The 11308-nt window shown below is 43.2% G+C and overlaps 1 protein-coding gene across 4 annotated transcripts; it reads left to right on the top strand.

Annotated features, from left to right (window-relative positions):
• The first annotated feature begins 9 nt into the window (after positions 1-9).
• DDIAS (DNA damage induced apoptosis suppressor) lies at positions 10-9891 on the top strand. Of its 4 annotated transcripts, none has more exons than XM_079303709.1 (5): positions 10-523; positions 1744-1872; positions 2655-2816; positions 3903-4020; positions 5798-9891. In XM_079303709.1, the coding sequence occupies exons 2-5, from the start codon at positions 1760-1762 to the stop codon at positions 8282-8284; spliced, it is 2880 nt and encodes a 959-aa protein (XP_079159835.1). In that variant the 5' UTR covers positions 10-523; positions 1744-1759; the 3' UTR covers positions 8285-9891. The 4 variants fall into 4 exon arrangements, with proteins under 4 accessions (XP_079159835.1, XP_079159834.1, XP_079159833.1 ...); XM_079303708.1 differs by having other exon boundaries at positions 282-603; XM_079303707.1 differs by having other exon boundaries at positions 315-416.
• The last annotated feature ends 1417 nt before the right edge of the window (positions 9892-11308 follow it).

Raw genomic sequence — 11308 nt, 5'->3', positions numbered from 1 at the left:
GCTGCCGGCCGGCGGTTCGCTCGCGCTCCTTTCGCGGTTGGCTGAGGCGGCTCCCGTAGTGTTTCGGCCGCGCGGCCTCCCATCGGGGAGGCAGCGATTGGCTGCCTGAAACACGTGACCCGCCCATCTCTCTGCCCCGCGCCGTGTGGGGGCGCGGCCGTCATTCTCGCCTTTTGATTGGGCGAGAGCGGCCGCTCTCCCCGGGAGTGCGTCGCGATTGGCTGAGCGCCGCCTCGTCCCGCCCCCGTGGCGGCCCTCGGCAGCCGCACTTCCGCCCTTCCGCTCTGCCCTCAGGCGGTGGCACCGCCCGGGCCGCCGAGCCCCGCTGCTCCCCCGGCCCGGCCCGAACCGGACCGGACCGGACCGGCAGCTCGCTGTCGGCCGCTGGGAGGCTCAGGGGTGCAAACGGGAGTGAGGTGTGTTAACGACTCTTTGGTGCTTTGGTTTTCCTTAGGGAGAGCGAGGCAGCGGGATCAGCAGAGGGCAGCAGCAGCTGCTCTGGGATTCCCCGGCCGGGAGCTGGGCTTTGGGTGTTTGGTTTGCGACAAAAAGTTCAAGCGAAGCAGATCCACTCGTGCCGACCTCCTCTTCCAGCTGCGTCAGGTAGTCTGTCGGGTATTTCTTCCAAAGGGAAATAGAGGTGGAAATCTTGAGTCTGCGCTTGATAGAACGTGTGTGAGCACTTACACGCTGTGCTTTATCTCCCGTATTTCAATTCAATATACTGAGTCAAATGAGTCTCTGTTAATATGTGTGTTCTTGAAGAGATGGTTTTTTCTCATTCTGTTTGGCCCCCTATTACAGCTTTTCCCTTTCCCTAACTCTGTTTTCCAGATGTAGGGGATCTTGGGGTTCTTTTTTCATCAGAACTGAGAACATTTGGGTCATTTAAGTTGGAACTCTGTGATTTGAGGTATTGGATGAGGCTCCAAGCAAATTGGTCTAGTGGAAGGTGTCCCTGCCCCTGGCACTGGGGCTGGAACTAGATGATGTTTAAGGTCACTTCCAACCCAAACCATTCCAAGATTCTATGATTGTTGTCTACATGTTTCTGACATCTGCTGAGAAAAATGTTGTCTGTCTAAAATAGGGGAAGTTTCCTAAAACTTGATGTTTTGGGCAGTATAGTATAATAAGCCAAAATAAATCTGCAGAAGAATAATACTGAATAAAAATTAATTCATTCCTGTTTATTTAAGTGTTTAGTTCATCATTTATTTGTCAAATCTGTACAGCCTCTGTGGACCAGGAGCCTCCCCTTTAGTTCAGAGTGTGATACAGGAGCTAATACAGTTACTGTTGTATAACTTTTTCAAGATTTTCTGAGTAACTTCTCCAAGTCATTGGCACTGAAAAATTTGCAGAATTACAAGTTCAGAATAGTTTCAATTTTTAACCCCATGTTGTGACTTCACTCTAAATTAAGGGAAATAGTTAGAAAGCCATTTGCTGCAGTGCTGTGCCCAAGGATAATTCTAATAAAGATCCCTAAATGCAGGTGAGAATTTGCATTATCTGTGTGCAATGGTGTGCAAATGCCATGAGCAGTTCCTTCCTGTTACATAACTTTATCTTTTCTTAATTTTTTTTTTGTTAGAGTTAATTAATAGAATTTCTGTTTTCAAACAGGGATCATCATTTCCTGAAGAGTGCTGTTCAAAATGTTGAAATAACCCAACTGAAAGCAGCTAATATTAACATCTCATGAGACCTCTCCAAACCCTGTCAACTTGCTCATTTCAGGTGATGCTGTGAGCACATGAACAGTGTGCAGGGACTCTTGGCTGCCTCTGTGATTTCCATCCAGAATTCCTGCTTCGTCTATCCTGCCTGTCAAAACTGCTTTTCTAGGCTGATACTGGATTCCAGGAGGTATGTCCTCTTTGGGGATAATTTATTTTTATTTTATTTATTTATTTGTTACTGATCTCCATTAACTTGGGGATCTCTGTTAGCTGAACACGAAACAAAGTGGTGAGAAATCCAGCCCCTCCAGATCAAATACTGATTTTGTTTTTTTTCATCTCATTCTACGTGTGCAGTGCACCTGGCAGTCCTGGATGACTCTTCACTGAGTGCATGTCCAGAAAGGGATGAGCTTTCTTTTTTAATTGCAGTGGTGGGTGAAATCTCTGACACTCAGAAGAACAGTAAATCAATGAATGTCGGCACTAAATAGAAGGAGCTGACTTTGTAAAACAAGGAATCTGTTGTTTCAAATGCTGAAGTACAAGATAACACTGCTGTTTCCTGATTCTTGTTTTAAACCTAGGTATTTATACTCAAGCTGCAAGGAAAAAAAAAAAATCCCAAACCAGAATAAAATGTGAAAAAAATGAGTGCAGGGAATTCAAAACTGCACCCCAACAGTTTTTCAAAGCTCAGTAGCCCTTCAATTTCACAACAGGCTAGCATTTAATAAATCAGTGAAAGAAGCCAGACTCATTCTGTCATAATATACACATCTTGCTCTGAGCCTTTGGTAGATTAATCCCTCAAGGGGTAAAGAATAAGAAAAGAAATCCTGGAGTTTTTTATGGAATATTTTATACATTGTAGTAGTAATACTTATGGCTGCAGATAAATTCTTACCTCAGTGATTAACAGAAGTTCATGCATTCAATCTTTTTTATCATTTTACTGTCTTTTGTCAGGTTCAGCTGTCTAAAATGTGGCTGCACAGGTGAAGCTAAAGATGCAAGCTACAGATATAGGTTGTCCCTAAAGATTGCTGACACTAATGATTTATTTGACATCACTGTTTTTGGAAGCTGCTTAGATCCATTCTTTGGGGTCACCGCAGAAAATCTGCAGAGGTAAGGAATAGATTGTCTGACCATATAGCTGCTGTTATTTATTCAGCCTAAAAAAACTGCAGTGAGCCTATATGGTGGGAAGATGAGTGGGAAGTAACTGCTAAAGTGCTCCCTTCCAGCATTTCCTTGATACCCACCACCTTGAGAAAGTGCTGAAGTTTGTTTCTTCCTGAAATCTTGATGTTTTGAGATGGATTACTTCTAGGTAGTAGAAGAAATCCTCTACTTGTCTTTTAAGGGCAGCTACTACCTGTTAAGTGAGCCTCACTGCTTAGTTGGTTTGGCTTCTTCCTCGTGTCCTTTCTCCTTTTTGTGAGATGATTGAATTCCCTTTGTTTAAGTAAGTTGGCTTTCCAGACAGAGCCTCTGGGTTTTCTTTTTTAACAGTTTGAATGCACCTTGTGACTATTTGGCAATATGACCAAATTTTCCCGAAGAAAGAAAGGATTTCTAAAAAAGTCTATTAGTCCTCAGAGCCTGACCACCCACATTATAGGCTTCACATTTTCTGAAACTTGAAACTGCCAGGATGGATATTCAGATAGATTCCGTGCTTCTTTCGCTAGTCTGTTATTTTCCAATGTCTTGTGTTATCAATGCCTCAGAGATGAATTTGTAATGCCATATTAGCAGCATTAATAACATGCTGGTGACAGGCATAGTGCCCTACACTGCTGTGCTGCTGTCAGCCATGAAAAACAATTATTTCCATGTCTTACACGGATACTACCGTGCTGTAAAGGCTGTGCAGGAAGGATATGTAAGGAATAGCAGCATCTTGACAGCATTGTACAGTTACTGTGCTGGCAGAAAAATCACAACCACGTGGGGAGCACCTGAAAGTCATGTGTGTATTAAACCTGTTCAGAGAGGTTGTTTTGTTTCCTTTATCTCACTAACAAATAAGGTGAACTAAAGAATTGCATTTTTAGGTTCATGGTTTTCCTGTTTTTATTCTAAGTTTAGTTGAAGCTAGCACAGAATCTTCTCCTTAACATGTGTCTTCATTAGTGCTGTATTGCAGCTAAAATGCAATGTAAGGCTTCTTCCTCTGTTGGTCCAATACTTCCCTATTTTTTATTCTAGGTATATTCAAGATTTCAGTCAGCTGTCAGGAGAAACAAACACAGAGTCATCTACAAGAGCGTTGGTTCAAGCAGTGGAAACCTGTTTCATTGGAAAAAGGTTTATATTTGGAGTGAAGGTAATTTTAGTCCACATTATGGTCTTTTATTGAGTTTCTGTAGCCAGTTAGGGGTATAGACTGAGTTATCAAAGCTTCATGTAGAATATCTTTTGGAAATTTGAGAAAATGTAGGGCTAGGACATGAGAAGGATTTGCTTCTTTTCCCAAGACTCCTGTGATGTTTTTTTTTTTTTATGAGTCACATTCAAAAATCATCTTGAATGGCAGTAGTTAGCTTAACAGCTTGTCAGGGTGCTTTTTGGAGAGCCTGAGCAATGCCAGCTCCTGTGCATATCAGTAACAGCTTGGAGTCTGTAAAAAACCTATGTATGGTTGGAGCAAGAAACAGCCTCTCTTTCCAAGCACTGCCCTACCTTTCCCATGCTATGCAGTCTCCAGTCTGAAATGTAAGGAGAAGCACATGGCTTTGGAAGCATTTTAATATTTCTGGATTTAGGAGCATTTTCAAAATGCTGTTGAAGTACAGCTGCTCAGTATCTGCATTGGTGTTTCTTTTATGTGTTTAACACACTTTGAAATATTAGTTCTTAGCATTATTTCTATAGAAACAGTCTTCAAGGTTCTGTTCAAGTGGTGCTTATGTGAGTCATTCATATTATGGAATCTGTGAACTAAATCCTACCTGGCAGGTGTTTTGCCTCTCCCACAGGTACAATGAGGTTAGTATCTGAATTGAGAATTTTTCTGATGTACAGCATCCTAGGTAATGGAAGTTGGAGGAGCTAATGGATTAACTTTACTTACCTGGAACACTTGACCAGGTCTCTGGGCCTGATGCCTTAACAAATTTAACTAATCCTAGATATCACCAGCCTTGTGGCTGCTCCTGCTCCACACAAGAGCTGAACACACATTTGAAGACTGTTCAGCTCTTGGCTGTAGACATTTCTGTATAGTTGTGTTCAGCTGTGTATGTTACACCTCCCAGATAATACTGCTGATTCTGATCAGCATAACGTGCTGTTTAAAGGCTTACCTGGGAGGGTGTTGTCCTTGGCTAGCAGCCTTCAGCCTCAAACCTTGCACAGACTCAGGGAGGAGGAAGGTTGTTGAAGATAACTGTATCTGCTTTTTGGCCTCTCTGGCTTTGCCCGACCTTGAGAGGCAGATGAGAAAGGGTTTATCCACTTCTTAAACTATGAGCTAATTCCCTCTCTGTTTAATGTCATTTTTCACCTGTAATTTCAGTGTAGACAGAAGCAGGTTTTATAAATAATTGCAGTTGAAGCTCCTTTGAAACACTGCTCTTTTAAAAATCTGAGCAGATAAAGGTTGTAGCTTATTTCCCTTTCACGGATGTAGTGCACAGAAAGTACCATGCTGGCTTTGGCAGCTGAGCTGCCAAGTCAAGTATCTGGTACCAGAGTGCTTTGTTTCAAGTGCTGCCCAGTGCCTCCTGGATGAAAGCAATGCACTGGCCTTAGGCTGCCAGCCATTCACGCTGAACTGCACTAGAGGAAGCCCGGAAGCATCCAGTGCCCTGAAGGGAGGAAGAAATTTTCTGTGAAGTCCTTTCTCAGAGTCCTTGGTTGTTTTTCCAGCTCCAAAATTCTGTAATTGCAACAAGCAAAGAACCTCTCACTGTGATGCCCTTTACAGTCCTTGCCAGGGTTTATTTCCCAGGGACTGCCTTGTGTGACAGGCCGTTTTGTATTCTCTTCCCTGCAGATCCTGACAAAAAGCGAGACCTAAATTTACGCCTGACTTAAAAGACACGTGTTAATAATTTTTCCTCTAAGTTGGTTGTTTCTTTGTTTTCTTTCCCCCCTCCCAGAGTTTTACAAGGGAAGATGGAGGGCATTCTGCTGCCAGCAGCATCTTGCAGAAGTGTTCCAGAATTAATAGAAGTACGAGAAACCTTGTAGCATGCCAGCTCTTCCCGCTGAATGCTGCAGTTACTGGCTTTACTGTTATTGGCTACTTAGATCGTCTCCTGCAGTCGGCAAAATTCAGGAGCTGTAATAACAGCTCATGTTTACCTGATGTGTCATCAGCTTCCGTAGATGAACCTCTCAGTGAGCTCAGCAGCTTGTCTAGCCTGAGCAGGAGCTCCTGTTTTGTTCAGTCTAGTGGCAGGAAAAGTTTTTTAGGGTGCTGGCAGCAATCCTTCAGTCTGACTTCATCTGTTGCTTGGGTAACAGCGGAAGACTTTCCCACTCTGGAAGTGGGAAAACTGGTGAGTGAACAGCATGAACAAGAGGAAAGGCCTGTCTCTGCAGAATTGGGCAGTGTAAGCCTCAACAGTCAAACTGTTTGGGACTCACAGTTTCTGATCTCTTCTGTGAAGGAAGGGGAAAAAGAGAAGGATAATGAATCAAGTTCACAGCTTAATCGGACTGACAGTATCTCTGCAGCTGATAAATTAGAGAGCATTTGCTCTTCAAACACCGAATGTTCACATGGAAACAGTTCCAAGTTGTTACAACATCCCTTGGAATCTGAGGTAAAAAACAATTGCCCAAAAACTATTAGTAGAAATTACTGTTACCCAGAAAAATCCCACAACTCCCTTGTTTGCAAGAGAGATGGCTCAGCTTCTGATCACATAAATGTGGCTGGAGTGTCTCAGATAGACTCTGTGTTCTGGGAAGAGCTCCCACTCTCAGAAAGCCTAAATGAATTGTTAGCCAGAATAGAGGGCAGGAGTGTTGTAACATCACCCAGCCTTGATGCAGGCAAACGTGTCCATCTTGAAAGTAGCAAGTTGGGTGTAAATCTTAACAAATTATATTCCAGGCAAGCTGCAGGTGATTTGCCTGCTGCCAGTGTCTCAGGGAGGCTCTTGCCACCAGCAGAGAACAATAGTTGGGAGAACACAGTGTTTGCTTGTCTTCAGTCAAATGCAAACCCTCCAAGTGATGTTTCACAATGTGAGTCTTCCCCTAGTGATTTATCTTCAACCCTCAAAGAAGGTGGAGCATCCTTACCAGTTACACCAGAGCCTTCAGTTTCTCAGAGCAGATGTGTGCAGTCCAAAGAAGCAAATAGTGACCCTGCAAATTCATCTTGGTCTTTTATTAGGCTGCCTGGAGAAACCTCCTGTTTAAAAGAGAGCAATACAGCCACCTGTGTGCATTTGGCATGTGAAAGCTTTTTAGCTGCTTGTGAAAATAAAGAAAACTATTCTACACCAAGCCAAAAAACAGATCTTACACTCACAGGGGCCCAGGTCTTTGATCCATCAACTCCCAACAATGCAAGAAGGATATATAAAAGAGAATTAAAACCATTGACAGAACTGTCAGATAATTCCTTCAAAAGTGTTAGTAGGAAAGACATGCAATGGAACAACATCTTCCCTGAAGGCAGCTACAATGCTTCTGCTGATCTCTTTGATGCAAGTGTAAGAGAGGTAGCAAAACCTGTGGAATTCTTAAATAAGTCATGTAATTCTTTAATACAGGAAGATACTTTGACAGAGAAGGTCATAGCTGAATCAGTGCTTTCTCCTGGAGGTGTTCCTTGTAACAGTTCAAAACTGAGCTCATCCCTACACAGGTCCCCACATGCTTTCAGCAAGCACAGTACACCTGTAACTTCCTCCTTTTGTGATTCAGAATGCGGTTCAGTTTGTGCTCAGGACTTTGTTCCTTATTCACAGTCAACTCCTATGACAAAACCTCTGCAGAAACTATGGCCTGTTGGGGAAAGAAGCTCTTTTATCACCATCTTCACCCCTAAGAATCCCACTAAAATCCATTCCAAATGCAAGAGATCCAGGTCTTCCTTTCAGAACACTCTGCTGCAGCAGCTTACCAGCAAGTTAGTGAAACGTGAGAGACTGAGGAACAGGGAAGACAAAGAAGGTGGTAGCTCTGCTTCTCAGCAGCTCCTTCACTGCCAGCTGCCTGCCAGCTTGGAGGAGTGGACCCCTCCATCTTCAAACAAAGGGCTGAAACCAACTGCACCTTTAAATTTGAAAACAGTTAGCTGGGCTGCTGACTTGGAATCCACCTGTGGGCACACTGGCAGGAACCCTATTTCTGAAAGCAGAAAGAGCAGTGAAAATGATAAAAATTTCATCCAAAATGAGAGAATAAACCCTGGGGATAGAGCCAGGATTCTAACAATTCCTGTATCTGCAAGTGTCACCAAGACCTCATTTTTAAATGATCCAGTCCTGAAAACTTGTTCCCCTTCAGAAGGTGAGAATCACCTCTCAGGTGGAAATTATTCAGGAGTTGTGTTGGAAGGGTCAACTGTCTGGTCCCCTGAGCTGTTCTTCAAAGCACAGACTCCTTTTTCCAGTAAGCCAAAATAGTAAGAAAGATACATTTCTATGCTGTGTTCTTTTTAACTGTTTTTTTTAACTTTTCTGAAGGATCCAGTGGAAGAAAAAAGCTATTTAAAAGTGAAATTATTTATACACCTGTCAGCATATGTCTTGCAAAGAGGAGTTAGGATTATTTTCAGACCTTTGTACCACTGAGATGAGGGGAATTATAATTTGTAGCTACTATATTTTCTTGAAAATTAACTAGGATGTGCAATAAACTTTTGTAAATGTGCATTGATCTCACTTCATAAAGTACAAGTGGGTGAAGTGTTTTAATGTTCACTATTGCCTTTACATCACAATATCAGCACTGGAATCCATGTCCACTCCAGATTCTTGCCTGATGACTCCTTTGGGAGAAGGAGCCCATTTGGGATCCTGTGACAGCCTTGAGTTGGGTGTAGGGGACCATCCCAAGGGCTTGGTAGCAGCTCCCAGTTTTCCTACAGGCTTTTTCAAGTTAAAGACTGTTAGTGGCAGATTCCTGACAGTGTCTTTCCTCTCCTTGCTTTAAGATCTTCTATATCCCCAACCCAAACCAGCTGCATTTAGGATCATTTAACAGAAAAATCTTGGATCCGCTGCTTCTAAGTTTGTAAGTCAGGTCCTGCAGAAGATATGGGAATATGGTGGCACAGGATCTGAGCATCCTGAAATGCTGACATTTTATTGTGAGTGAGTGTTTGAAGGTCCTAGTGTAGCCCAAGATGGTGGAAGGAATGCACCACGATTGTAGAACCAGAAGTAGACCTAAAAGCAATTGCTGTGACTTTCTTTTGAGGTATAAACCATTTACATTGTGACTGGTGACAGGGAGGGTTTACTTGGTTCCTCCTCAGCCACAAGGTGGATGTTTTTATTTTCCTATGTTTGAGGCCTCATATAATTTCTACAGCACCTACTTAAGCCTCCCTCTTTGTTCAGAAGAGTTTCTCAGGACTAAGGGTTTTTGCTCTGTACCTTCTTCCTTATCCATGATTTTTGACGTGGATCACCATCACAGAACATACAGGTAAACTTTTTCAGTCTCTCAGTCTCTAGCCTAAGTTCTGCACCTTTTAATCAAATGCTTTTCCCTTTGAGGGATGGGAGGGAGAAGGGTATTTGGAATCAAACAAGCTTCTCCTTGGCTGAGCAGGGTGTAAATGAGGTACAGCCTCTCCTACCAAGGGTGCAGATGTGCTGAGGTTGCAGGCATTCCTGTAGGCAGACCCAAGAGAAAGTCATGCATGGTTATGCAACAGGTCTGCACAGGTAAATTCCTTCTACAAAGAAGCTTTTTCAAGTCAGAATTGGTTGGTTTGGTTTGGGGTTTTTTTTTCCCTCCTTATTTACAGTTGAAATCTAGGCACAAGTTCAAAGACTAGCCTGACATTGAACGGACATGAAGATCACTGAAAGACCTTATCTCTTCTTGCTGTACCTAGCAAGATACTCAAAAATTCTTCTGGTGTTTAAGGATCCTGCCACAGCAGATGGCAGTGGAAAGAGGCACAAGGTTTCTTTTGACAGGTCCAAGCCTAGAGCCCTGCAGTCCCTGAACCCTAGACATAAACTGCAGGAAAAGGAACATTTGTTATAGCAAAGAGAGATGGAAAAGAGCAGAATTAGACATATCAGTTTTTAACAATGTTTAATTGATAAGTTGATGATGCTTTTAAACTCGGGAAATCTGGGTTAGATATGCAGTAAAAATTCTTCACTGTGCAGGTGGTGAGGCACTGGCACAGGTTGCCCAGGGAAGCTGTGGATGCCCCATGTATGAAAATGTTCAAGGCCAGGTTGGATGAGGCTCTGAGCAACCTGGTCTGGTGGAAGGTGTCCCTGCCCAGGGCAGGGGGCTTGGAACAAGATCTTTCAAGTCCAGCCCAAAACCATTGTGTGGCTGTGTGGCCAAGGTAACCTGTGAGTGGAGTTGTGTGCTAAATGTGCCAGTGACAGCACTGCTGCAGAACATGGCAGGGCTCTGCTGTAAAGGGCTCAGAGCTCCCTGTGCAAGGCTTCCTGGCACAGCCAGAGGGATGGGAGGTAAGAGCAGAAGTTGTAAGGGCTTTGCAAGCTGCTGCTGAGTTGCCCAGCTGAGCTTTAGCCCAGCAAATCATCACACCAAAACCACACCAGGGCTGCTTTGATCACGGCAGGGCAGGGCTCCAGAATGAGGCCAAGTGAAAAGACTGGACTTGTGCCTGCATTTGCCAAGTGCTCTGCCTGTTGAAAATATTTTATGTATTGCAAATAAAATCCTACTTGAACCCTTGGGGCAAGTGGAAAAGGGGTAAGAAATGTTTCCTGCCTGGAAATTACAAATCTGCATGTATAGATTACATAGAAAAAATGTAGTAGTGAAAAGCTACATTACTTATACCCAAATCACTGAGCATAGAAAAAGCAATACAGAAAAGGTTTTAAGACACCACAATACTTGAAACCAGTTTCTAGTACTCCAGGACATAATAGGGTACTGCAGTTATCATTGGCTCTTTAAGCATGCCCTTGTGATGAACTGGACAGATACCCACTCAATCACCAGGAGTCAGAGCTGATCCAAGTGAGACACCAGAGACTTGATGCAGCTAGCTATGAAACACTGCCAGAGCTTCTACATCATATACCTGACAGCATCTTGACATGAAATGTTTGGTGCAGCATGAGTGATTTTTTTCAGCAGACAATTCATTCACATGCTACAGTAAGTGATAGCTTTGGTGCAGGCCAATGGGATTATAATTATAAGCCTGTACAAAAAGACTAAAGCTCAGCATGTTTAATTCTGAGGGTAATAAAACTCCTGAAAATGCATACTGGGTTTGTGATTGATTCCTTGCGCATAGAAATCCATAAATCAAGAGTAGATTTTAAATTAGGCAGGACTGTCTGTGCCTTACCATTGAAATTAAAGCAGGACACTCAGCTCTCCTGTGCTTTGTGCAAGAGGACTGGAACAGAGTGAGAGCAAAAAGTATTGTTGTGTGACAGGCCCCTGTCAGCAAGATGACATCTTCTGGCAGA

Source organism: Erithacus rubecula, assembly GCF_903797595.1.
Source record: "Erithacus rubecula genome assembly, chromosome: 1".
Lineage (NCBI taxonomy): Eukaryota > Metazoa > Chordata > Aves > Passeriformes > Muscicapidae > Erithacus > Erithacus rubecula.
Note: the sequence above shows the minus strand (reverse complement) of the source record. Positions and strands in the feature narration are given on the sequence as shown.

What these genes read in the sequence shown, in the direction of transcription:
- DDIAS (XM_079303709.1), top strand. Translation starts at nt 1,760, where the DNA reads ATGAACAGTGTGCAGGGACTCTTGGCTGCCTCTGTGATTTCCATCCAG. An exon ending in CTGATACTGGATTCCAGGAG is followed by an intron (nt 1,873 to 2,654) that starts GTATGTCCTCTT and finishes GTCTTTTGTCAG; the next exon opens with GTTCAGCTGTCTAAAATGTG. An exon ending in ACCGCAGAAAATCTGCAGAG is followed by an intron (nt 2,817 to 3,902) that starts GTAAGGAATAGA and finishes TTTTTATTCTAG; the next exon opens with GTATATTCAAGATTTCAGTC.